Source organism: Aptenodytes patagonicus, chromosome 8 (assembly GCF_965638725.1).
Source record: "Aptenodytes patagonicus chromosome 8, bAptPat1.pri.cur, whole genome shotgun sequence".
NCBI lineage: Eukaryota > Metazoa > Chordata > Aves > Sphenisciformes > Spheniscidae > Aptenodytes > Aptenodytes patagonicus.
Genome location: NC_134956.1, coordinates 13395597 through 13422982, shown reverse-complemented (window position 1 = coordinate 13422982; position 27386 = coordinate 13395597). Strand labels below are relative to the sequence as shown.

The window sequence follows — 27386 nt, the reverse complement described above, 5'->3', positions numbered from 1 at the left end:
TTCTTTCCCACTAATGCAGGATAGTACCTAATGTGGTTCATGGATCAGTGTGAAGTTATTTAAAATGTCAAACTGGGTAATTTGGTGGTGAATTCATAGCTAGAGCATGAGGTTCTCAAGGCCTGAAACAGTAAGATGTTAGGCTTTTTTTTTTAGTGTTCTTCACTGTAGGCTAGTTCTGACTGCATAGGGTAATATGACTAGAATTCTAGTTCAAGACTTACGGATCTGTAGCTGAGCATGGAAGAAGCAGCAGCTTATCTTTCTCTCCAATATTGATGTATCTTGATACTATGAAGGCCAAGAAATAGGTCAAAGACTGCTAAAATACTGAAATATTAGTAAATGTAATACATAACTGTTTCTACTAAAGACACCCTGAGCAGTTCAGACTGCTGCTATTAACATGTTAATAGCATTAGTAAAAGCTTGTAATGGGTTTTGCACCCATCACTGCCAGAAGCACAAGGGTTTATGATTAGAGTACCTGTGCATTCATCCAGTGGCTCAAGCTGGAACAGCCTTTTCATGCATTCAGAGCCACTGAAAGTAGCTGTGTACAAGTCACTGAAATGCTTGGAATATTGCTTAATTTACTGCCATTTGCTAATTTAATTGAAATAATTCCAAATGCTTGGAGTGTTGCTTAATTTTCTGCCATTTGCTAATTTAATTGAAATTATTAAATTTTTGTCCTGCTTATGGAGAGTGCAGTGTTTGCTGCTTGATATACAAAAAAAGCTTTTTGTAATTCAAGGAAAATAAACTTGAGGTGGCAAGTTTCACCCAGTGATGTCAGGAGTGGAATGTATGGCCATGGCTGCCTAATGTAGTGCTGTGATTTTTCTCCTGTTACTGACTTTACTTTTCTCAAGAATCCTTGGACTTTTCCTTTATTTCTCTTTCGTGTGTGTTTCCTCCAGTGAATTCCACGTTCTTAGCATAAACTAGTCAGCAGCCAGAGCCTGAATGGAGAGGCAATCTCTAAAACAAGAAGAAATGTTTTTGGTGTTGGTTGGTTTTGGGTTTTTGTTTTGTTTTTGACAACTAGCTTATTACAAATTGGGATTGATATATCTGTGAGCAGACAGCTCATGGAGGCCCTGTTGTAGCCAAAACAAAGAGCACAGGAAGATTTGTAGTGATTGCACATTGCAGATTAACCCAGATGCCGCAACAATGATGTTGAAGGGTAAGTCGACATAGGATTTGCTGTACCAGATCAACTGGACCCGTCATCAGATTTGTTTGTTTCTGAACGTGACAAGTTCCTTATGCCTCCTAAGAAGGTGAAAGCATCCCCCCATATGCACTCATTCCTTTCATAGGGTACTGTGTGTGGGAGAGGGGTGTTTAATTTCTACATCTGTGGTTTCTGACCTTTTTCTTACTGTTACGAGAGTGTTGCTGCCTCCACCCTGTTCCTTTTGCTTTCTATTTTGTCCCCTTCTCATATGCCCCCAAATACTAGTATTGCTTCCTTTTTGCCTACAGTCAGTCACATTTCTCCTTACAAGTATTGGCTCTGTTCCCTTACCTGGCCCCAAGGGCCATCTCGCCTTTCTCCTTGCAACATAAAGCACCTAAACTAGTGAACTAGGTTGAATCCAGCTGATTTTCTTCTGATTTGGCCCTGCATGGAACAAGCAAAGGTTGGCAGAATTTGATAGTTGGATGCCATGCTTGAAGTTAGCATTTCCCATGCTGTGTGTGAAGCTGCTGATTTAGAATTAGGCCAGTTGATAACCATTATGTTTTTATACTGGGAGTGTGTAACGTTATTAATGGGTATTACCTGCTGTCCTTTCCTTCCTAGGAAGGAAATTAACTCTATCCCTGCTGAAACCAGGACAACTGCACATTTAACGATTGAAATATCTGCAGTGCTTGTGATTTTTCTCATAAAGGCCATGTTACAAATGAATTGGAGTTAATATTTTTCAGAGCTAGACTCTTAAATGCAGAAGAGCGGAGGGCCTGAGAATCTGGACTAGCAGAACTTGTACTGTACATTGTCCCATGTTGGCCTATGTTACTTGTCATGAAAGCGCTACACCTGACATAAAGCTGCTATCTAGTACCAAAATACAGGGACAGTCTCCTGGATCAATATTCTCTTTAAGACTCAGACCTGTGCATTTGCAAGTGGTACATCATAATGTTTCTCATCCTAAGCCGCAAGACAAAAGCATGATGGCAATATTTATTGTGTCATTAATGTGTGAAGAATGAAGACTGGGTCTTAGAGGTACAGTTTTCTCAATAGAGGTATACAGGTAAGGTAAGAACTTGTACAGTTCCCTGAAGAGTAAGTGCAACTATAATGCAGAGTTGCAAGGGTAAGTCTCTGTAATACACTGGCTTGATTTTAAGTATGGAGACCGACACGATCAGACTTCTGTCTACCTAAGTGCTGAGCATTTATAGGTAAGGTATCTTCCACCTACCTGTCACGCAATACCGTTTTCATGCCTTGCATCCCACAAATCAACTCTGTGTAAAGGAGCAGTTAAAGTATTCTTTAGACCTCATTAAGACCTCAAACCAGTAAAACTTCATGTGTGTATTTCTTATGGGAATTAAGCACCTGCAAGTACCTACATGTAAGATTTTGCAGGATTGGGTTTTGGTCAGTTATTGAATTAATGTGCCATTTAGATAAATTAACTGTATCTGTTTTGTGTTTCTAATCTGTACCTGTTTTCATACCGAATGTACACTTTCTTGGTAAGTTGCTCAGTAGAAAAATAACATGTCATGGTTGCCTTATTAGCTAAATGCTGTTCTCCATTTGCCTGACTATGCTAACACTATCGAAGCAAGAGCCTGATGTTTGGAACATTTGTGGTTTATTAACTTAAAAAGAATTAATGTGCATGTGGTTTGAGGAGTGCATGGCTTAAAATTTTAAAATAGATCCCAAACCTCACATCAATATAAATTTCTGAGTATTTTTAATTGAAGATTTAAGTAAAAAAAAAAAAAGTGCTACAACGCATAATGAATAACACACTAACTTTTCCAGGTCTGGAGGACTTGAGGGAGCGCATCAGCTGAATTATATCAATTCAAAGAAAGCTTACATCAAGCAGCATGGAAAAATTGAGACACAGTAAATGCTACAGAGAAAACTTAGGCTTTATAGCAGTGAGCCACTCTCAGAAGAGCAGTGCACAAAGGTTGTGCATAGGTACGTTTTCCTTCTTAGCTGCTTGCCAAGAGCAGAAGCTGGAGGAGCATTAGTAGCAATATGTCAGTACTTGGAGTTAGGGCTCAGCACTCACAATGGCCATTTAATGAATTACTTTGATGCTTTAAGGTTTCACATTGCCAGAATGATAATGTATTCATGGATACACATGCTGCACAGCTGTTAAAGAGCTACTTTGACCTCCAGCAATCCTGAGCTTGCTGCTCTGTGTAGAAAGTTACATGTACTTCTGCTCCAAGCTGTCACCTGCCCTATTATAAATTTTCCACAGCTTTCCAGACTTCTTGTGGATAAAGGCTTTCCAAGTGATACATCATTGCTGCTGTTTAGTATGTTGTTGCTACTGCTTGTGAGACACCTTGTCTATTTGGGTGCTGCAGGGTTGTTCATGTGGCCATTTTAGACAGGTCCCATTTTAGACATACTAAAAGAAGCTGTCCAGTGTTGGGCAAATGCATCCTTTTTTCCATGTTAGTATTCTTTGTATTACTGTGCCACCTAAGACACACAGTCACAGAGAAGATCACAAGGTATGTGATACTGTACACAGGCCTACCAAACAATTCTTTTTTGGTACAGGAATACCATACCTTCTATGGTAGTTCTTTTAATTTACTTTGTATGACCTTGTTTGCTTGTTCTGAGGAATATGTAATGGCTTTGACTAGGAAGACTGTTGTCATCTTGTGCTGTCTCATGCTCATCTTCATTTCAGGTACCAGTACAAAAGAAAATTAACTTTTTTCCTTTCCAAAGTCTCATGGTGATCAATTTAAACTTTCTCATCTCTTCTTTAATCTATGCAGTTCATTTCTATTTAGATACTCATTTTCAGACAGACTACCTGGATTGTAGCACTGCAGAACAAAGAGATTGCACATGGTAACTCTGTGCAAGTTGGAACTTTATTCTTTTATTTTTCTTCTCTGTGAACTTGGAGATACCTGATTAGCAGAAGTAGTAATACCAATAAAAAGTCAACTTGCAGTGTTGACTCATCCTAATGTGCTTTCATTTTTCACTTTCAAATTAAATTCCATGCTTATGGAATATCTGCTACTCTGTAGAGCAGAACCATTAAACAAGAGCTAGTTGTTGGAACAAAATGTGCAATGTTTCTAATGGAGGGAATGAAGTAGACTTAACTATACAGGTACCTGCAAATAAATTAGACACTCAAAAAGAATAGGAGGTTAGAAGGAGGAGAAGAAATTAGCTAAATATTTTTGGGTTCCCCCACCCATTTTACACTTTTCTCTAAAGTGTGTGTATGTATTACCTACTTTTGAGATACCTGAAATGTGTGATATATTGATGACTATCCTGTTTGCATACAACAGTGTTTGCATTTGGTAGTCATTAACCGCTGTATTATAGTAGGCCCCAAGAGAACACACCAAGGTATCAATATTCTTGTTCCAAATAGTATTTCTACTAGCAGTAGCTAGAAATACTTGTAAATGACCATTTTAAAAAATAATTTTCATCCACGAAAGGGAACTATGCAGATGTTTACCCTCCCCATAAAATCACCAATCTGGCACAAAAAGTGGAATATAGGAGTTTGCTTTAATATGGTACTGAGTATAAACTAAAATGGAATATGATCATCATTAACTAAGATCCCCTGCAGGTAAAATGGCCTGTGTTGAAAAGCATGTTCCTCAGCTTAGTTCTAAACCTACACTTGATATTCATTTATTCTGAGAGGCCCCCCCTTTGAGAACAGACTGTAAATTCAGGTACACATCTTTATTTTTATTGATATTTGAAAAAGAACTAGTCAATCTTTTTGTTGTGAGATGATTTCTGGAGACAGTAAAGAAAGCAGTTGCTACGCTCTTAACTTCTGTAAGCTGACACTTCAAATTAAGCCAAATTCCTTGGTTAAAAAGTGTTTTATTGCATTAATTAAATGGCTTGTTGGAGATGCCACATTGTTGGATACCACTTTAGGTAACAACAAATAAATAATGAAGTGAAAGAGGGAAAGCAATGGCAATGGAGGAGGGGAGACTTTCTGAAAAGGGGGGAGGAAGAAACACTGTTTATGCACTGTTGGGAGAAAAGTGGGGCTTTTATTTTGTAAATATCTGCCTGTCATCCATTTCCAAATGAGCTGAGGATTTTTCTGCTGTTCAACCAATATGAAGTTAAAAGGAAAACAGTGACGAATGAAAGGAGCTGGTTTTTCAGGTTCCCAGTGATAAAGAGAACAAACTGATGGCTTAAGTTGTAGACTGGGACTTCCATCCTTCTGCATTAGTATTAGGTTTTTCTAGATACTCTGTGGGCCAGTCAGTGCTAAATGAAGATATCTCCTCTTTCCTGAGAGCATTAAAAAATTATAGACATGGAATAGAAATATGCAAAAGTAGCACGTGTGCATGCTTTTTTCTCTGTAACCCCCTGAAAGAATAGACTAACTCATTACAATTTCTGCTTTACTTGATGAGGGAATGTGCTCCAACCAGCTTCATTTGATCGTGAGTCCTTAAACGGGACACAGGTCTTAAACTACACTTTCCTCAAAATATTGTGTTAGGGAATGATTTAAGTAACTACCTCTTAATTACTATAGGGTAGGGTAAAATTGATTTAGAAAGAATTCTTTTGCAGAACAGAACTATTTTTACTTAGAGTGAAGATATTACCGCTCCTATACTTCTGTGGAGGGAAAAAATAATCCTCAGGCACAATGGGAAGGAAGCCTAGCTTCAGTATCTTAACGTGAAGTGTGACCAAGAGAAATAAAGCAGAATGAAAGCACTAAGTGCAATCAAAAGCCAGTGGTCTTGAGCAGTTTGAATAGCCAGGTTGCTCTCACAGTAACTATAGCTACCTCATTTAATACACAGCCCAGCCAATCCATTTACCTCCTCCTGCTTCTGCCTTGTAGCTTTTGTAGTGTTAAAATCTCAACATTAGAGCAGCTACTAGTTCCTCACATGTTTTGGCTCTTTCCTAGCATAAGGCTTTTTAGTGGTAATCACTGTGAAACCTTTGTGGTGTTACAGACTAAAGTACTACAGCAAAGAGCAAAATTACCTTAAAGAGCAAGGGTTGGATTTGGAATCAAGTTTGAGCCAAGGTGCTTTCTGCAACAGACCTCAGCACTAAGCACTGATGATAGCAATGTACATCTATAAAGGACCTTGTCCCAAGATAAGTCACGTGTTAGTTTGTTCTGTGCAGCAATGGAATAATATTGCCTTCTAGAAAGCAGCCTGTAATATAGGCATAATTGCAGCCTGATGTTAAATCAATCTGAGCTCTTTTAAATAAGTATTATTTGATGTGCTTGTTTAGTATTATGCCACTTGTAAAGCTGAAAGAAATTGCTGCCTGTTAGTGGTCACTTATAAAGAAAACTACACCCAAGTAATTAATGCGTTATGTAAGCAGCTTATGCATACTAATATCAGGCTCTGACCTGGCGTATGGAAACACTATTCCATATCTTTAGTTTTGCCTTGTAAAATGATTCTCTGGCTGCGTGGAATCAGGCTGAAATTAAGAACTGACCTGTAACCTATGCATGATGCACTAGTTAATTTTGTATGATAAGGCTGTGCATTTTTTGAAAAAAGTAGTCATGTCCCAAGTTTCCTGTCTAAGCACATGAAAGGAGAAAGGATGGTAAATCTGCTTTCATCACTTCAGCTAGGAGCATGTTGAATGGGAACACATGAACTAACTACACCTTTCACTGCAGTGTTACTAAAAGGCAAAGTTCAGCACTGTAACTTCTGAAGCAGAAATTATTTGCACCCAGTTCGAAGAATATCTGATACTTGTTTTCCCAAATATGCTTTCCAGGGTTTCACCAGGCTGTTCATGTTCACAAGGAGTTTGCTGGTCCTAGAGTCCTCCTGGCCTGCTATAAGATAGTCAGTACCTAGTTTAAAACAAAAAAAAAAAAAAGAAAACTTCAGTCAATAAATAGAAGAAAACAGAACTAAATGCAGAATTTCTCTATTTCATAAGCATCTGGCATGTAGCATCTTAGCCAGCTTCATCCAGTTTACGCATGTGCCATCTTATGTGTAAACATACTTTCATGGGCATATTGTCAATGCTGACTCCTGGGCACACAGGTTCAATGTTGTCATATGATTATGCTCAGGAATTACAACTACAAATTGATTTCATTCCAGTGGCCTTACTGCTTACAAATTCAACACCTCCATGTGCAGATGACCAGGTTTGAGTCTCTATCTGACCTTTGTTTTAAGCCATTGTAACTCCGTGTGCTTCAGTAGCATTACCCCTGGCTTGTATAGGTATGATGAGTAGCAGAAGTTGATCTGAACAGATGTGGAAGCTGGTATTACATATGAAAATAGTAAGCTGGACTTCCTAGATTATAACCTTAAGATACAGGTAGCAGAGCCTCAAAAAAGAGGTCTGTGAACAAAAAAGTGGGTAACTACACATGGAGACAAGAAACAAGATGTCACTGCCTTAGTAGGTATATAAGCACTCTTTGTGTTGCATTAATTGTAGTAAGTAAAATTCCCTCATTGATCAGAATTTAGAGAAACAGAAGCACACCCATGACAAGTTATGTGTGAGGTTCTGCACACAGATCTGCAGGGATCTGGTGGCTGCTGCTTATGCCTTTGTCCCCTCCTGCCCTCCTTCTTGAAAGTTACGTGCTGGGAAGCAACTGCTGATGCTTGTATAGAAAGGAGGGTGTAAAAGCCCCAAGAGCAAAAAAGTAAGGTTTCCACCATGAGTCAGGGCATACTGTGATCTTGGAGCAGGGGCTCAGTCAAACAATATGTTGAAATCTGCAGAACTGCAGTGATGGGGACCTGTCCATAGCTTTAATTTATATCAAGAGGCAATGGCATAACACCTGTATCTCAAGCATCTACATTTCTGAACTGTATGTCTTCAGCCCTATGTTTCTAAAGAGATGCAAAATAAAGCTAGAGCGGTACAAAGGAGAAAAATGTCCTGTGATATTTTCCCTGTTCAAATATCTGTGTGGGATCAGATGTAGTCTCATCATCTTTAAGCAATGTGTTTTATTCATATCTGATTCAGGGCTCCCACAGTTTCATAGGGAGCACTGGTAAATGCTTAATTATGCACAACTGTGCCACTGGAGTTTAAGTAAAGGAAAGCACCTTGTTCATTTGGACTACATTAAGCCAAAAATTTTTTGTGCCAATTCAAGAACTACTCCCAAAAAGAGAGCTCAGGGTCCATATTACACTTCAATGCAAATTCAGATGCAGTCTTTCACTTGATACAGATAATGGATGACAAAATTTGTTTCTGAGACGGTACAGTTCATTTTGCCATAACAGCAGAAATTCATACAGAGTTTGATTTGACACAGCTTTTCCTAAAACAGCTGTCTCTTGTATGTGGCTAATTTCAGCTAAGAACTTGTCTTAAAGGTTAGATTAAACCTACATTTTAAGTGAATCACAAGGAATTCCTTTCACTCAGTGGATATGTTTTTAATCTATTCAGAGAGAAAAATTACCCCATGTTTTTTTCATCAGGTGCTGCTTTTAGAATGATAGCAAGTCACCATTTTCTGTGGTGTAAGGTTGAATAATGAAACATGATCCCCAGCATACACTACTGGTCACCTTAATGACACCCAAAGTCTTTGTCTTACTGGGATTTGGTCCCAGGACACGGTCCCAAAGACTTGGAACTTCCAGTGATATGAAGGAAAGCTGTGAGTAATCAAAATCTGTCAGAATTAGACACCTAGCATCTACTTAGGGACATGCTTTAGTGGTGGACTTCGCAGTGTTAGGTTTACAGTTGGACTCGATGATCTTAAAGGGCTTTTCCAACCTAAATGATTCTACTTGAAAAAAATAGAGTCCAGGCTCAAATTTGTAGGATTCTGAGATTTACCCGGAGATTTCAGCTGTTGTTCAAGTAAACATATTTCTCTCTGTGGTCCACTAAGTTGTATTGCAGGAAAGGCAGCAATAGGGAAGGTTGAATTGCGGAATGTATCTGCTCAGCCATTGATAACATTATTCAGCAGTAGTATGGAGCTTTGCAGTCTATAGTGTGATGTTTCTGCCTGCAGCAGAGCTGGGGAGAAGGTAGCTGCTTTCTACTACCCTACTTCTCCACTCCACTGCTGCCGGGAGATTCCCATAATTAAAAGTGAACTAACATGGATCATTCTGTTAGAATGTGGTTAGGGAGCAAAGCTAGAGACCTATCCTAAGCTGGTTATACAAAGAGGGGCTTTATTTACTTAAAAGATTATTTTTCTAATTATTAAAGATTTTCCTGTCTTACTTGGTTTGAAATTAAATTAATTTGGTTTTATGCTTCCCACCTATGATTGGTTTCCAATATGCTTCAGGTTGTCAGCTTTAGCCTTTGATGGAACAAACCATTGAATGCACTAGAATTTACAGTAGAAGAAAGACTTACTTTTCATTATTTGAAACCATTACAAAGGTATAGAAGAAGTTAGATTCCCTCCACTTTCCAAATTTTCATAATAATTTCTAGTTTTTCCAAAAAGAAGTAAAGAATGATGTGAGAATACAGACTGAGGAAGAAAACTCTTTGGACATAAAAGTACAGGGATTTTTTTTCTTACAAACATTTTTCTAGTTACAAATATTCTGGAAGATCAAATAAAGTCACTGAAAGTAAAACATTTCCAGGGAGATTTGGGCTTTTTGGTAAAACTTTGTTCTCTGATAAGAAAATGCTTTTTCCTGCAGCTGTCTATTGACTCCCTTGTTGGTGTGGATGAATCAAAGGACTCTGCCCCCGGAAAGACCGATGGGAAGTGTTAAGTAGCCATAGCTAATGTTCATAATGAATTGTCACCACTGTTTACAGGGAAAGGAAAATACCTGGTAAGTATTTTGTCCTTACCAGGATTGAGAATGGGACATGTACATCCCCTGTTGGTCCAGGATTCTGGGTAAATGCTTCTGTTGCTCCGAGCAATTTTCACTTTGCCTGATTTCAGGACCTTCTTCACTTTCACAACAACTTCTGCATGGGTCCCTTTGTCATGAGCTGATAGGATTCTTGCTTTTATCACTGCCAGAAAACATACCAAGATAGAGACCAACAATGAATTTCTAAATGAATTTTGTTTTATGCTGCTAAAAGGTAGAATTTTAGCACCTTGAAAGAAGACATGAAAAAACACTGCAGTTGTACAGCAAGTGTGTTCCAATGCTTGTCCACTTCAGTCATGGTTCTTCTAAATAAATTTGGAGAAGAAAAACTAGATTTTTCTATTGAAGTAGTTAACTGATCCTTTCACCATGTTATTTAGCAACTACTTTTTAATGAGCTGATGTCAAACACTTGGAAATCGTAGGAAAGCACTTGTATGTATACATAGGAAGGGTGGAAAAAACAGATCAGCAGCTAACAGTCTGATTTTAAGTGCACTGATTCTAGGCTTTATATTTTGCAGTTTGAAAACTTGTGTTGAGCTTTAACACTGGCCTCTCAAAAATTTTGTCCTGTGGGAAGGGATTGTCTGCTCTACAGGAAGGAAGTCAGGAAGTTTCCCCATCAGACTGCAGGCATGTCACATGGCTAAAATTCTGTGATTGCACAACAAACCAGAAAAAGCATTTTTGTTTTGTAGCCCAACATCTGGTTGCTATGATAAATTTCTGTTCCTTTAATTTAATAGGATCCCCTGACTTTTTGGCAGGGTAGGTTCATCTAGTTCAGTCCCACAAGCAGGCTTTGTTGTGTCATGACACAAGCACATCAAACCTCTGGATCCCAGAGCTTTCCTTTCTTGCTTCATGTGATGGCATGAACCAGGTGTTCATAAACCATAGTATTAAATACATTCTTGGTAAACAAGCATGGCCATTTGAACCTGCATAATGAGTGCACAAACAATGGCAGCTTAGATGCAAGGTTTTTATCATTTATTCTTGATGTAGAGGCCGACCATTCCACTGACTTACAATTCTAGCACTCCCGCTGCTGTAAAGAGGGAAGCTAACTGGGTGGAAGGGAGACACCGCAGAGCCTTGCATGAAAAATGCTATTCAGTTCTGATCAGAAGTTGGACATGTCACTAGACAAAAAAGGCAGAAGAAATCCTACCTCTTATTTCATGACTTAGCCAGTCCTGTCATTTTTCATAGCTATCAGCTAATAACATGCATAGAGAGAACATTGTGAAATTATCATACCTTGAGGGCATGTCACCCACTTACCATAAGCATATTTCATTTGGCAGAAGTCAGTGACGCTTCCAAGCACCTTTTCTTTGCACACACACTTTTCTAGCAGGGGAACCACAGAACACAAAGGGTTGGAGAAGAGCCAGGACATGAGAGAGAAAAGAAAAGCAAATGATACTCAGTTATAAAGTCGTATGTATATAGCTCCCATAATCTGCATGGATCTTAAGAGTAAGTTTGAGAGTGAGCTCAGTTATTTGCAAATCTGTTTCTTGTTAGATGATACAATAATTGTTCTGAAATCTGATCAGTACTGTCAAGTAAAATGCAGCCCTCATGGGGTCTATTGTACAGTTAATAAACTGATACTAATAAAGAGATTTGTAAGAATCAGATCCAGGTGTAAATCATGTAAGTAATAATACCCTTGTTCGATCCCATAAGCTAAGAAATGCTGATCCTTGCTGGTATTAAGGTAATATCCCTCTCAGAAAAGTCAAGATATGCAATAGGTGGCACTATTACCTCTGGGTCTTACAAAGCCATTGATGCTGGTAAGTGCTGACCTTCATACACCGCAAGCAAAACTGAGAACTATTTAAGTATTAAAGGCTCCACCTCATTCTATAAGCCTACTTTGTAACTTTAGCTGGATACAGTATACTTTACTTTCTCTCCTGAGCTATTGTGCCATGAGGAATATCTTACTCTTAAAATCACTTGCGTTCAACCCCAGAGGTGGTGCATTTCAGTGATGGCTGACATGATCTTTTTACAAATAGCATTTGAAGTTCTGAACAGCAACTGGATGCTTGAGAAGGAGCTGTGTAAAATCATAAGCGTTATAATTACGACAACAAAAGGAGAGTATTTTTTCCACACAATCTTATTCATGACTTACCAATTTCCAAAACCAAAGTTGGATAGTACAGTTGGTTTGGAAAATAACAATGTTAAGTGTAATGATAACTTACATAATTCAGATTAGCAGATACTGCCAGCAGGTGGAGGACAGACAAGCTAGAGATGAGTGGGGGAATTTAAGTCAGGGTGGAGAGAAGAAAGAACTGGCACTTAGTGAAGTTACTAAATGTTCCCAGACTCTGGGCTGTACCTGGGTGCCTCAGTGCAGAAAATCCCTGCTCATGGTCATTCCATTTCCACTCCTCTTCGCTCTCGTTGGTTGGTGTTTGCACAAGGTCAGGGATTCGTCCCCCAATGGGGATGTTAAAGAATGGCTCATTGTCATAGCTGGGGGGACACGTAAAACAGAAGACTTGGTTAGGACACGAGATGGGTGGGAAGCAGGTGTTTGTAACATGTGGCTGTATCCAGACAGATGAGCTTGCTTTCTTCAGGTTGGGAGTGCAAATAAGAGCAAGACTTCATGCCATATGGAGACATCACAAGATCTAGACTTTTACCTAGTGGTAAAGCAGGCCTTACCACTGCTGGCTTAGCATTTTTTAAAGTAACTACGTATTGGGCCTTTTTTGCTTTTGTTTGTTTGTTTTTATGGAATTAAGTAACTCCAAGTTAGTGACCACTTGTTGGTGTCACTAGGAACTGAGGGCACCTGCAGGACCCATAAAACTGCAGTCACTCAGCAAATCATAGGATTTCTGTACTGATTAATGCACGTTTGGGGTACAGATGCCTGCCCTCTAGAAACAAGAGGGAGACCTTGTAATTCATTTTACCCTGGGCACAGATGAGAGGCAAGCTCTCCAGACTCTTCCATCTATTTCCAAGGTAAACAGGTGTATTTAAAGATGCTGTACATATTTCCATGGGGTTGTGGAGTTGCCTATTATTACTGCAAAAAGTCATCATTTCCAGTTTGCCTTGGATAATACAATGGACTTAAAAGTGTGCCAGCCACCAAATGGAATCTAAGAAATCTTTTATGATTTACAGCCACCTTTTCAAATGATTGTGCACCCTCCAGCATCCTCCAATTACTGTCATTGCTGCGGTATTTCAGTTAATCTTTGTTTCATTTCACAGAATCCCATCTCAAAGTGAACCCAAAGGAGGGCTTCTTTACCCATTGAAACAGTTTCCAGTATGCTGGTCGCAGTCTCTGGCACAGTCACAAGGGCGACAGCCATTTTCTCCAAAGCCCCAGTAGCCCATGAGACATCTATCGCAGTTGGGGCCTGCCACACCTGGCTTGCAGTAGCAGAATCCCGTCTTGGGGTGGCATCGCCAGCTTCTGCTGAAAGTTGCGTCGGCTGAACCCATTGGCTGGCAGGCGCAAGCTATGGAGATACGGTAAGAGGTGACTGAGATTATGTGCCCAGGGGTCATCTGGTTAAGTGACATTCTTGCAAGGCTGATAAACTCGTGCCCCCTTCCTTATGCTCGGAAGTTTTAAGTCAGAACTGGTAAACATTGCATTGTCAGCCTACATTTGCAATATTATTTTTGTTTCTTTTTAACTCATTAAGCACTGCAAACCAAGTCCAACTGGGACCCATTTATGTGTGAAAGTCAGTTCTTCCCTACTACACAAATCTTGACTGTACAGGGTTTTGAAGCGGTGGCAGGAAGCCTCCACTGTGTGTTTATTTTTGAAGAGGCTTGCAGGTGATTCACTTTCAAAGTGTTTTGCAAAAAAACTCGCTAGCATGGACGAGGTAAAAAATTATAATTATTGCCTATGTTGTCTTTCCTGTGAACACAGAGATCACAAAACTACTGTTTCCTCTGGGGCTAGATGCGGCTTATGCAGGTGCTTCAGATGACCTGAAATGTTTTTTCGATTTCTGCCTCCAGAGTCCACAAATTTCCTTCAGTACGAGTTCTAAGGGACACATCTCACCATGCAGTACTGTATGTGTGTAAGGAAGCTGATGAAATTTTTTGTACGAATACGTGAGCAGATTTGCTATAAGGAAGGTGGACAGAATGAGAGAAGATCTCTAAACTCACTAGACGTATTTTACATGTAGCTGGAGATCAGCAAATAGGAGGGAAAAAACCCCAGATCTTTCTAATGCTATAGCCAGTTTGACATCAGCCTGGCAACCCAAGGCAACTTGGTAGTAAAACAGCTCCTGTGAGCAACTCTGCCTTCAGAGACAATAAATTGTCATAATCCCAGGCCATCAGTACATTCCCAGTGTGACAGCATCAGGGAGCGAGGTGGAAAGTAATATACAGATAGTGGTGCAAAGCCAACACAGTTGATTCCTCTCCATCAGGGCAGAGGCTAGCTGAGATGGTCAAGCCTGCTGCCAACAGCTCTGCAGAGGTAAAATACAAGCAATAAACATACCCACTCATTTCTGATATTCAAACAAGTTTGATTAAACTGAGAACTGAGCTGAACTCCAGGCCTTCATATTTCAGCTCTTTTTTGTATTAACAAAGCAGCATGCCCTGGCTTCTGCTTGTAGCAGAGACTGAAAAGGAAATGCATCACTACTTCATCCATCTGGAAGAGGGCAGAAATAAAAATCTTGTGGCTAAGACCCGCTTTAACAGAGATTTTCAGTTAAATGTTGGACACCCAAGGTGTTTAGATAGCTTGGATCAGGGACCAGCCTTTTGGATGCTTATCTGAACCAAACATGATCTCCAAAGCTTTTGAAGTTTGCCCATCATTGCTTCTGATCAAACTACTTTTCTTCATGAGCTCACAGATAAGAGACCAAATGAACACTCTGATTCCACACATCATTTTCCAAGGGGAATGGGCAAGTATATGACTATAAAGAGTGTTAAGTGTAGCAGAGTCAGATTCACTTTCATCTGCAACCTCATAGTTGATGCTCAAGAAAAGAAAATATCTTTTGAAAATAGTACGAGAAAAAGGGTGAGCAATTTTGTTTAAAGGGCATTTCTCTTATGATCTGCTTACTACATAGTTTTTTTTTTTACCATGCCCTGTGTTCTTTATGCCAATATTTTTAATAATATTATTACACTCTGCTGTAGACAGATCTCAGTCCGTTGTTTTCAAGGGACACTAGCACAATAGCCTAAGGACAGAAAATAAGCGTGCTGTCATGGGCAATGTACTCAACACAATGAGCTGGTTGGCGGATGGCAGCAGGCTCGCCTGTTTGCCACAAAGCAGTCTTGACTTTGGGAGCAAACCCAGGGATTTTGCTGTCAGTTCTGGAGAGCAGGTGTAACAATGAAGTGCTCATTAGCACTGACAGTTTCAAAGGCAAGTTCTGATTTGTTGCTGCTCAACTTGAATTATTTTCGCCCAGATTTTTGCAGGGCTGACTACATCACCCTAAAAGAGGAGACACTTCGTTCTGTCCGTCACTGAAAAAAATGGATGTCATAGATTTGGGGATAAGGGGGGGAAACACACGGTTCCTTTACTGCAGACAGGTCTGAGCCACAAGAAGTAAGAGGTTGCCAACATCTGGGTTGGCTTGAATCCAGGTTTCCAATTTCACTGTAATATCTCTGTATGTAGGATCTACCTGTGGAGTTTTTGCCTTAAATTTCTGATATTTCTGCAACTTCTGGGTCCGTCTTTATTCCCCTCTTATTTCCCGTTTTCCGGTTTCATCAGTTAGGGTCACATAACAGATGGGTAAATCATTAGCATCATATAGACTACCTATCACCAACTGAAAGTAGAGCCTGATTCAGGAAGATGAGACCTTCTCCCATCCTATTCCTAAGGGAAAGTATTACAGGACAGTGACTGACAGCATTGGCAAAATCTGATGAGGAGGTAGGAAAAAAGTGCTGCTTTTTTTTTTTTTTTTTTTTTTCCATTTTGGGGCTGCAGTTCAGGAAAACTAATGTTCCCAAATGAACTGTGGGGCATATTCCCCAATTAGAAACCGGGACAGCTTCTGGTGGATCAGAAAGCAAGCTGAATCAATAAATGTACAACACTTTCAGATGAGTTATACAAATGGCTTGCGAATGCTTTACTCAGTCTGTGTTTATTTAGCATTTCAGCTTGGGTGTGTACATTGTCTGGCTTCCAGAGAATTATGGCCAAAATCCCAGTTGTGCATCTAAGGTAACTCCCAAAATAAGAGCCCGCATGTCACATGCTGAAGGGGCAGCTGTTGATGACTAAGTTTTATCTGTTTAATAGTACCACAGATTTGCAGATAAACCTCACAATTAAAGAAAAGTAAAAGCAAGTTTCCAAAACCTCACCCTTTTACATTTCCCAATATTTGACAACACAGCATCTTTCCCTGCTGATTTTTGCTTCTTTTCTCTTGGCAAACCCTAGTTTTCTCTCCATCCGCCTCCCTGTCTAACAAAACACCAGCCGACAAGACAATGGCCTTGTTTGTCAAAGGCATCATCAATTATGTTAGGGACGGTGTGCAGACAGTTCTGGCTCAGAGATGGCTGGTTTATTTGGGTTCTCCCCTTGACAGCAGCGTAATGAAAAATTTCATCATTGTACTTTAGAATTGGCTATCAGTCACGAAGTATCACAAAGCATCCTCTTGCCTTTTAGTCTCACTCCTATACTAAGTATGTTTTGTCAAACTATTGTAAAAAGGAGGAGATATGGAATAATGAAAAATGAATAATTCATACAGCAGCCTCCACTCAAGTCCTCAAATCTGTCTGCCCTCAGCACAGCTGTCTTTCCCATGTAATTAGACGCAGATGTAAAATATAATATTGGTTGTAACAATATGATCCCAACTTATAGGAAAATAGCAAGTGCTCCAAGTAATTCAGTGGACTTTGAGGTATCTTGCCTTAAACTTCTGTCTAATAACACTGCATAAGATGTAGCTATGAGCAGACTCTGGCTATTTGATGAAAAACAGGCAAAATGAAAAATCAAACAAAGCCTTTTGAACCTGAAATATATACATGTGCATCTTTGGAGCATATGACCAAATCAGGGCACGTTTTAAAGCATGTCAGATGTGGGGATTGACTCGGCCAGTGATGTTTCTTAAATGAAGGAAATGAGATAGACAGCTGTGTGTGTGGTCAGGGCTGATTAAGACAGACTTTGAACCAAGATGTGATCAGGCCTTTGTGATATTACAATTAAAAGTTCACTCCCTCTGCTCAGAAGTAAAAGGATGAGAAGCAGAGCTTTTCAGAGTGTGTGTGTGTGTGCATGTGCATCTGGGCACATTTTAATTTTCAGCCCTTGCGCTTAGAGTAAAAAAGCTTGTTTTCCTGGAGACCCTTTTTAATAGGTCTACATGCCTGCATTATTTTTTAAGCTAAGCAAAGGGTGAGTACAAAAGATGGTGCCATTTCAGAAGGATCCCTTAAGCCTCCAAATAAGCCACAGGAAAGAGCCAAGGATACAGCAGCTTTTCTAACCATTGGTTAGGAAACGATTAGGCTTCCGAGTCAAAGCTCCCATACAAGTCTATATCCAAACTACTTAATCCTGTGTTGTCACCCCCAATAACAGGCAGGTGTGTGCCTTGCTCTGGGGCTCTTTTCATGCCTGCCTTTTTTTTTTTAACTATAGATCTAAGCAGTGTCAAAACAAGGCTGTGCACACGACCTGGCTCTCATTCATCCCCAGCTGCTAGGAACAGGAGAAGCAAAGGGATTGGAGGCAGGCTACCTCTGCAGACAAAAAGGAATAGCAGATTCACACTTACATGTCAAATTTCAACAGATTTTTTTTTTCATGGGAATGTCTTTTCAGTCTCACATTGGAGGGTCAACAAAGGGTGGTTTGGATAGTGCCAGGACATCCAATTGTTATACAACTTTTTTTTCCTAGCAGTGATTAAGAGAGAATGCTGTTCATTATTATGACTAATGCTTAAAGACTTTTTCTGGGCCTGGGCAGTGTCCTGTTAACTTTCTGGGAGCCTGAGGGGGATGTCACAGCTGAACCTAGACTTTGCTCTGGATGGCAGAGCACTCTTCAAGCGTGCTTTCTCAAAGGGATTAGCACAGCATTTCATTCAGCTTTTTCATCAGATTTCCTTTCCCAGCTCAGTATCTACTGTACACAAGGGTCAAGTTTTGATCTCCCATTGAGGTTTTTTTTTTCCTCTGAGTTCAAAATGGGAAGCTGAGGACCAGGTTGCTCTCACCAAAATCATCCATTCAGTCGGCTGTTTCCAGTTTATTACTGCTTTTCAGCACTTGCCCAGTGGGTGGGGTTTTCATTTAGTGTTGTTAGTCTGGCACTGTTTGCGTGGTTTTCTCAAAGTGAGATGATGCCTTGGAATTGGTACATTTAAATCCTCACAAACATGCTAATCCAGAAGTGGCAGCTCTTCAATTTATGATCAGCAGGCTGAGGTATGAGAGAAATGTACCTGGTGGTCTAATTGTCTAATTTCTTACATATTAGCAATGCTCAAAACAGTAACTGTTTTTTACTGAGTAACCAGAGTTGTTTTTAGGGTCACGCAACCTGAACAATTTACTCAGACCACACCAGATTAAGTTTAATAGCAATGCAAGTTTTGCAACCTAAAGGATGGAGAAGAGGGCCTCTGTTATATCCTGCATGAGGCCTTTCAGTTTAATATCAGCTCTAGGCATAAGGAGCTGATGATGCTCCTGGAGGTGAAATCTTCGCTCTATCAGACTGAGTCTGTGCTAACCAAAACAACTCTTCCTGTCTGCACTGGTGCTTCTCGTTTTGCTCTCATTGATAATAACCAAAGTAGTGAAGTGTTCCCTGAAAATTCTCTGCAGAGGTACAGCATAATATGAAGTGCACACTTATACACTGCCTGCAAACCACATGGGGAAGTGTTTGGGGATCAGTTCTTTCATCATACAAAACACTACCCTATTAAGGTAATTTGTCAAATGTCATTGTGGAAATTCTCCTTCTCACTTTAAATAAAAGAGAAAAGGCACAGACTAACCACCCCCCTCCCAGGATTCTCTTAACTCTGTAGTTATATCTGCAGTGTCCCTTTTATTTCCACACAGGTACAAGCATCATGCACACATCAGTCTGCCGTAAAAGCTGAGGCTTCTAGAGTGAACTGCAATACCCTTCCTTGTATCTTGATATGACAAGCATTTCACCGTGAAAGGTCCCATTGACTTGAATCGTGCACAGATAGGGTCATGCTTACCTATTTGCAATAATGCTGAATCAAACCTGTTAGATTAGTCTCAACCAACAGAAACTCTAGTGCAGGCTAATGATCCAGAATACCTCTTAAGTCAAGGAAGAGAAATAGATATCCTCTAGAGGGCAATTCAGCTCATCTATCTCAGGCATCTACGTTAGACTGCAATAAATCATTCCCTAGAGGTCCCGCTGTTTCTCCACTGACTGTACAGGGAGCCTAGAAGAGACATATAACTTTCAGGTGGCTAAAGCAGGATGGCAGCTATCTAGACCTGAGAGTGCAAGTCAGAGTGGGAACAATTGCATTTGGGGGCCTTCTGCTGGCAGCAGCATGTTCCCAGGTGAAAAGAACATTATTGTGCTTGACTGGCACGATAGGAATAAAGCTCTTTCAACAAGGTAAATTTCTGAACAGTTTTTCTTTTGCTATGCAGAGTATTGGCAGGAGGTACTGAGAGGCCTGTAACCAGACCAGACAAAAGAGGCAGAGGTAGAGTCAAGGTCTGATTTCATCCAGGCAGACTGTTCTAGGGTTTCCACACAGATAGGCTGTATTTTCAAACAATGTTTTTTCCTCTTCACTGCTCTCCAGTGCTCCTTGACTTTAGTGGTTATCTAATATTACACATGATGTTGGTTACTACACCATCACCCTGCTGTTAAATACAAGAGTTCATACACAGATTCTTTCAGGCACTATGAGATTGAAAACTAATCTTCTGGCACAGAATTTATTCTCATTACAATATTTCCCTGTAGCAAATCTGCTCAGAGTAGAAACAGGATTAGAAAGGGGCCACCATAGAACACTATGGGATTCAGGGTGAGTTAGATAAGCTCACCCCCAGTCCTGCCTGCTGATCAGTGTTCTGTGATGAATGTTGTGAAATCAGAAAGAAGGGGTTGTGTGGAAGCAGTCTGTGCTGGCACTAAGATCCAGTGGAAAGAATACAAAAGAGCAGAAACATAGGATGTGTTGTGCACAAAAAGTTTAAGCAATATCACAGGCCATGCAGTCGTAGGGAGAGGAGTGTTTGTAACCTGAGTGCTTAAGAGGAATCTTGATGAAGAACATCAAAGGGTCAGGAAAGCTTCAAAAGCACATGATGCCAGTGGGCATGAGTACAGATGACAGAGGATGAAGTTCTCTGTGCTGGCAACTGTGCTGGCAACTGATGTCTACGGGGAAGGAAAACTATCCAAAGGGAGAAATGAAATGATGTATATTGTTGGAAATAGCAACCTCTCAAATAGATGCCAGATGGAATCAGATGTGTGAAGCCTGGCAGGATACTCAGGAAATGTTTACACTAAGTAAGGGAGATTTGGGCTATGTTCCAGACTGGCTGGGTGCAAACTACCTTGATCCAGAGGTTGTACACCCTCTGCGTACAACCATTAGTGCCTCTATGCCCGAGTTACTTCCTAACACATCCTGCTGAAGTGTTAATGAGGCAATTAATTTGGGCAAAGCACCCCATAATACAGCTGTAGAATCCAGAGATAAGTCTGAGTGAGCTCTGATCTATTTGTTCCCAAGTGGATATGCATGGTCTCATGCTTCCTACACCTCCTGCAGCCATTATTATATATATTTATGTGCACAGATGTTGCACAATCAAGTGGAACTTGACAATAGCTTATACATAGGCACACACAGTCTTGAGGTGCAGAAAAAAACAGGTAAATAAAATGTGCCTCAAGAAAAAAGGAACCATATTGTTTTAAATGCAAGCACAAGAAGAATGTACCTTTCCCCAAAATGCAGTGCATTTGGAGAACTGTAGTAGTTATCACAACAAAAAGTGTGATACCAGGGGGAGAAATAAACACAGAAAATCAGGAAGATGACCTTTCATCAGAAAGCTGTAGTTTAGGAAAAGAATACAAAGAAAGGACAGTAATACTTGTGAGTTGCTTCTACAGGAGTTATTGATTTCTTTCTTTTAATCATTCTTTTAATGATTCTTCCACCATTCGTCTTCACCACACGTTAACAATAGTCACTTACGTTTGCAGACCTCTGTAGAAGACATGGGTTTCCCTCTATCTCGGTAATACCCTGGTTTGCACCTTTGACACCGATGTCCCTCTGTGTTATGCTTGCAGTTGTCACAGACTCCACCACTGCGCTTTCCTGATGCCAGCCAAACACTCAGATCAAAATGGCAGCTATCAGCATGGTTGTGACAGCGACACTCTGGTGGGAAACAGGAGAATATATTTCAGGCTTATATAATAGACACAGCAATACTATTCAAATGGTATCATTTTCCTACTGTAAATCATGGAGGAAATATCTGAATGTAACACATTTCATCTGCCTGAAATCCTTGATTTTCATAAAAACTAGAAATTGCAACAAAGAGTGAGAGTCCCAGCAGGGTCTGAGAAACTTGGGAGGTTGTGAGCTGTGTGGTATTCTTACAGTAAGACGAACCAATTTGATGGTATCGTAAGCCCTGCACAAAACCCTGGAATGCTAAAACACATGAGGGGACGTAGCTGCATGAAGAACAGATTTCTGACTTGTCAATTCCACTTCCCAATAGCCCAAATGGGTCAGCTGCAGTAAAACAACATGCATACTGAAGTTTTGCATCAATGACCAGCAACTTATCCCCAGTTTCTGTAATGGCACCATTAGTGTAAATCGACAGAAGTCTTTGTTAGGGAACTTTGCCTGCTGGCATGGTGAGTGCTCATCCTGAAAGCCTGGATCAGTAAACTCCCTCCCACTTACTTCTGCATTCATTTGGCGCCCCTGTTTTTCCATCTCCTGGCTTCCAAGGCTGATCGTTGTATAGTGGTGCACATTTCTCACAGTGGTCCCCTGCTGTGTTGTGTCTACACACGCACTTCCCGTGGACCTGTCAGGGGAAAGAGAATACATTCAAATATCTACAAGCAAGAACATGGTGGAGTGCCCAACAGCCTCACGAGGAGGTGGGACTTCTCCTGCACAACTCCCACACAGCTGCCTGGCTCTCTTAGGAAACCCACAGAGCCTGGAGCTTAAATGTGTAGCTTTATCTCTTCACACAGTCACTAATGATGTAGATTTTTCCTCTATCTTCCAGTTTAAATGCATGTGGCAACAATTTCTTTTTAACTCTCCAGTTGGCTATTTTACTACTACATTGATGAACAGCCTCTAGAGTATTTAAATTGGGTAACCTAACACAGCTTATTTTGATTTACAAGTTCAGGGCAAGAGCATGGAAAGAGCCTGGGCAGGCAGTCACCTCCAGCCAGTGTCAAACGTGCTCTTGGCTAGCAGAGTTGAGTCACAGGAGAGCACAGTCTAACAGAGGATGCTGGACCCTGTCTTATTTGACATTAACAGTGGTCTGGAAGAGAGAGTAAATATAGGACAATGAAATCACCATGAATTACTAAATTACAAATTGTTAGAAGAATGAGCAAGTAGTCCTGGACCTCCTAGCACAGTTAAAAATGTAGCAAAAATATTAAACCTGGAAAAATACCAACCAGTATACCCACAGAAAAGCAATCCAAACCACACATTCTGTGAGGGGAAAGCACTGATGTTTGAAGAGACTTAGGTACAGTAGGCACCAACCTACCAACTTACGTATGAATATATATCTATAATAGGTTAGCAGAAAAGGCCCAGTAAAATTTTGGGCTGTGTAACTAAGAGCACTGTAACCCCAAGTGGAAAGGAAATTGTACCTGCAATGCTGTGTTAGTTTTGAACATCTTATTACCGGATAAATGAGAAATTGGAAGATGTTCAACAAAAATGAGCAAAAGCTGGCATGGCTAAAGAATGGAGCTGATCTACAAGCACTAAGCATATAAACCCACCTAAGCTAGGAAAGAACAGTTTACAAAATATTTGAGGGGGAAACAAAGAAAGAAGCACAAAAAGTCTTGATTAAAACTGGCTGAATTAGTAGAGTTCTCTCTGTGACTATTTGCTTGAAAAATTACTTGAAAAAAGAACTTGCTTCCTCTGTAGTTATCTGCCTTCATTGGAACACAGTAATGATTTTTTAATCATGAAAATATTCTAATATATGTCAGTTTTGGAATCAGGTATTCACACCAGAAACCTGACCTTGGAAACTGAGCTAGTCCAGCCTTCAAACAGAAAGTTACTATTGAAACTGGTTCTGTTCTCAAGTCATTTCACACACCAGGAATATAATAGCCAGTTCCACTATAGGCTGTGATTTGGTGCACAAGATTCTGTAATATCAAGCCACATCCAAGAAGTGCATTACAGGAAGGTTTTTATGTTGTGGGTTTTGGTGGTTTTTTTTTTTTAAATTAAGAAATAGGCTTCCAATATCTGTTTGCAATGCCTCAGAGAGAGGATTTCCTGGAGAAATTATTCAAGGAAATATCCAGCGTAGGGAGTGGGAGAAAGGGAAAGGTGGTACCATAGGTCATGTTCTACACTCATCACAAGAGAAGCTGCGGTATTTCACACGCAAGGAGACACTTGTACTAGAGCAGCTGTACCAGCTACTAGAAAGGAAATTAACTCTATCCCTGCCGAAACCAGGACAGAAACGCACAGAAATCAGGGACTAGACCCCTCTCCCTCTGTGTGCTGTTGAGGATGCTAAGCTCTGTAACCACTGTCACAGCTCTGGCCCACTGCACGTTACACAAAAAGCAGAGGCTGAAATTTCATTTTGAATGGGGTGTGAATTGAATCTAATCCTTTAATCTCACCACTAATGTGAGTTATGTTTCTCCATAGTCTTCCCTGAAAGTCAGACTCTCCCTTTGCAGTCTCCCCTTCCCCCATCTCGCATAGCAGGTAGCTTGGGATCAAGAGAGAAATGTTAAAAAGAGCAGTTGCGTGAATACACTCCCCTGCCCCCAAACTCATCTCCCTGCAGCAATTTGCTCTCCGCTCCCCTGGTTTCTAATCCTCCCAGACCAGATATGTCATGTAGCTAGCAAAGGGGATAGGCTGCAGCTGATGCCATCGCCCCTCTATGGCCAGCTGGCAGATTTGCTGCTGCACAGAGCGGTTGGCTGCCTCCTCACGGAAGACTGAGCACAGACTTCAGGGTACGCATTTTTGTCAGAGCTCAGCACCAGTAAACCTCAGGAGGATACAGCATGTAGCACATTACGTGATGCCTCTCCAGACCTTTGTACAAGAAAGTCATCTACGTTCAAAGCGCTAAATAGGATCACAAATTTCAGAGACAAAGACAAAAATACTAATAAGCAACAGTTTCAGGCTTCTCCCTGTTTGGGTTTGGCTCTTCAGGCTTATGAGTTCCCCCCTGTGGACACTATGACTGCTTTTCAGAAGCCATAGAACAGAGAAAAGGACCAGGAGTGACCCAGGACCCAGAACCATAGATTTTAATGTCCCCAAACTTCAGACTCTATCTGAACTTTACAGCTCATTCCAAAATGGATCAGAACCAAAATCTTGGATTCAGTCACTTCTTCGGAAAATGCTAGTGTATTTCAATGCAAAATTTGTAAGTTCGCCCATTGGGTTTTTTAGAGATATATACACAAACTGTGCATTTACTATATAAGAAAACTACATGAAAGAAGTGCTGAGATTGTATAGTTGGGAAATGGCAGAATTAAACCATGCAATCTTGTTTTAGCCTTGAATGACATGATCAAATATTCATTATTCCACAGGACCCTGTGCTTACAGTGCACAGCACAGATGGTGTGAACACTCATGAACAATTATTCAGAAAGTAAACAGGAAAATTCAGTGAGAAAGAAAGAGTCCGGTTGTTCCTTGGAGGTAACTAGATGTGTTAGTTTGCTTGTTGCCCACTGGTTTGTTGCAAACTGTAGTTTGTGGAGGCTATCTAGGAATGGCACGTTGTGAGTAGGACAGAAGCATAAAGGATGCTTCCTGCTTGTGATCCCTGCTATTGAACAGTTTACCAAATATATGTAGAAGGGTGACTGGCTTAGACAAAAGGGTTGAAAAGCCAAGCAGCCAGGAGAGCCACTGAGCAGGCAGAAGTAAACAGCGGAGCTGGCATGGAACTTTTTTAGGAAGTGTTAGGTCTGAAAAGTAACCTTTTCTGTATAGGTTTAACAACAAGGAAAAGAGAATTGATGGGTACTGGGGCAAAGGAAAAGGATAATGAAGAGAAAGCAATTCTGCCATGTGTTACCTGTGGATGGAATCTCATGGAAGATTTTTTTCTGTGGAGAGTAATCTCACAGACAGCATTCATAGGTGAAAACAGCTAAGAAGGAGAGTGCAACATGAGGGGACACTGAAGTATAGAAAGGAGTTGGACATGAGAGCAGAGACACAGCTCAGGTAGAACACAGACAAGAAAGGTGATTCATGGATGTAAGCAGCCACTGCAGAAAGACTGGTTAATGCAGGAAAAACTGAGCTGTGGAAGAGACACATTACACTTAAGCGTGAGGTGAAATAAGGGTAGGTGAGGTAGCTCTAAGTAACAAGAGACAAACAATTTGTTCTGTTAGAGAGGAAGACATAAGAGAGGCAGCCAGAGACCAAAGTCCAGGAAGGAATAAAAATGAGATACAGGAAGCTGTCAGATAAAATAGGAAGTGGAATATCTGCTTAGGAAAGGGAGAATGAGAGAGTCACACTCAACACGAGGAGTGCAGGCATGTCCCTGACTTGTTATTCCCTGCTGAAGTAAGTCCACATCTCTCTCACAAAAGTGGGTCCAAAAAACCAGAAGATTGTGCCCTCTACCAAATGCAAGATCTCAGGATGCACTAGATCTCACTGGAACACAAAGACAATCACACCAAGGTAGAGAAAAATAGTCAGAAAAGTACAGATTCAGGGGAACTACACTGATATTTTCCTATGCCCTAGAAAACAGGGTAGAGTTGCAAGGAGATAATGATGACTAAGGATCAGGGAGCAGCAAGGACCAGTTGCTCTCTAAAGGTTGTAGAGCTATAAGCTGAGGGTTACCACAGCACAGGCTGTGCCCTTACTGAGGGAGCACTGTCCTGAGCACAGTGGGCAGAGCAGTGAGCTGGTACCACAGTCCATCGACAGCCCCAGACACAACAAGGGGATGGACCAGGGGCAATTCAGGAGCAGCAAGAGGCAGGCCCAGAAACAAGCCCATAACATGGGTTCAAAGTCCATCCAGGATGCAGAATGAGAGACAAGCTACAACACATGTGAGGGCATCCACGAGGAGGGAAGCTACCTACAACATAGGCCCAAGGTCCATCCAGGAGGCAGGGCCACAGACAGACACATCCACAGCATAGCTCAAACAGGGATTAACAGCCCAGGGCTGAGCTTAAATGGAGCCCCCAGGCCAATGGACAGAGAGCTTGGGTAGGAGTCCCAGGTGGGGCTGGTCAGGGCCGTTAAAGTCCTTTTAGTGCCTTCAGGACCCTGATAATAGTTCTTTGATTGCCACTGGATTAATGTCATTGGGAGCTTTAGGATATCCAACAACATCTGAGGAAAAAAATACTTCAGCTTTCTAGATTTGGAGCTGGCAATCCAGGTGGAGGGAGCTTCAAAGCAATATGTGAGGAACAGAGGCTTATATGAGATTCATGTCATCAATTAGGAAACCTAGCCAATTTTCAGCTAAAGCCTGATTAGTTTATGACAGGAATTTATATGAATACATATAAATGTATTAGAATCATAGAATCATAGAATCATGATCATCATGAATCATGAATCATGATTCATGTATGGATACAGCAGGAGAAAGATTGAGATCCAGGAGATTTCTGTCTCGCATCTCTCATATTTCACTTTATCCTCAATGTTCAATATGTGACACTGCATCACTTGACATATACTGATCCTTAGATACAGAAGTATTTAGTCCTGTATGGGCTTTTCCACGGTGCTCATTGCTGCAATAATTGAGTACTTCAGAAATATTAAGGAATTTATTTTTATGACACCTGCCTTCATCTGCTTCTCCTCATTACTGTGATAACTCTAGCTGTCTCCAAGGATCATTCCCATTCATTGGAGCAT

At 40.7% G+C, this 27386-nt stretch overlaps 1 protein-coding gene across 1 annotated transcript in view; it reads right to left on the bottom strand.

Annotated features, from left to right (window-relative positions):
• Nucleotides 1-3658: 3658 nt before the first annotated feature.
• LOC143164172 (netrin-4-like) overlaps nucleotides 3659-27386 on the bottom strand; it is a 55922-nt gene continuing 32194 nt past the window's right edge. The window contains exons 4-10 of the mRNA XM_076346417.1: nucleotides 22152-22278; nucleotides 21420-21608; nucleotides 13427-13640; nucleotides 12494-12630; nucleotides 11413-11481; nucleotides 10091-10261; nucleotides 3659-7109 (exon numbers count right to left, since the gene is read on the bottom strand). Coding sequence (XP_076202532.1) covers nucleotides 6973-7109; nucleotides 10091-10261; nucleotides 11413-11481; nucleotides 12494-12630; nucleotides 13427-13640; nucleotides 21420-21608; nucleotides 22152-22278 — 1044 coding nt within the window. The 3' untranslated portion in view covers nucleotides 3659-6972. The remainder of the gene's footprint in view (nucleotides 7110-10090; nucleotides 10262-11412; nucleotides 11482-12493; nucleotides 12631-13426; nucleotides 13641-21419; nucleotides 21609-22151; nucleotides 22279-27386) is intronic.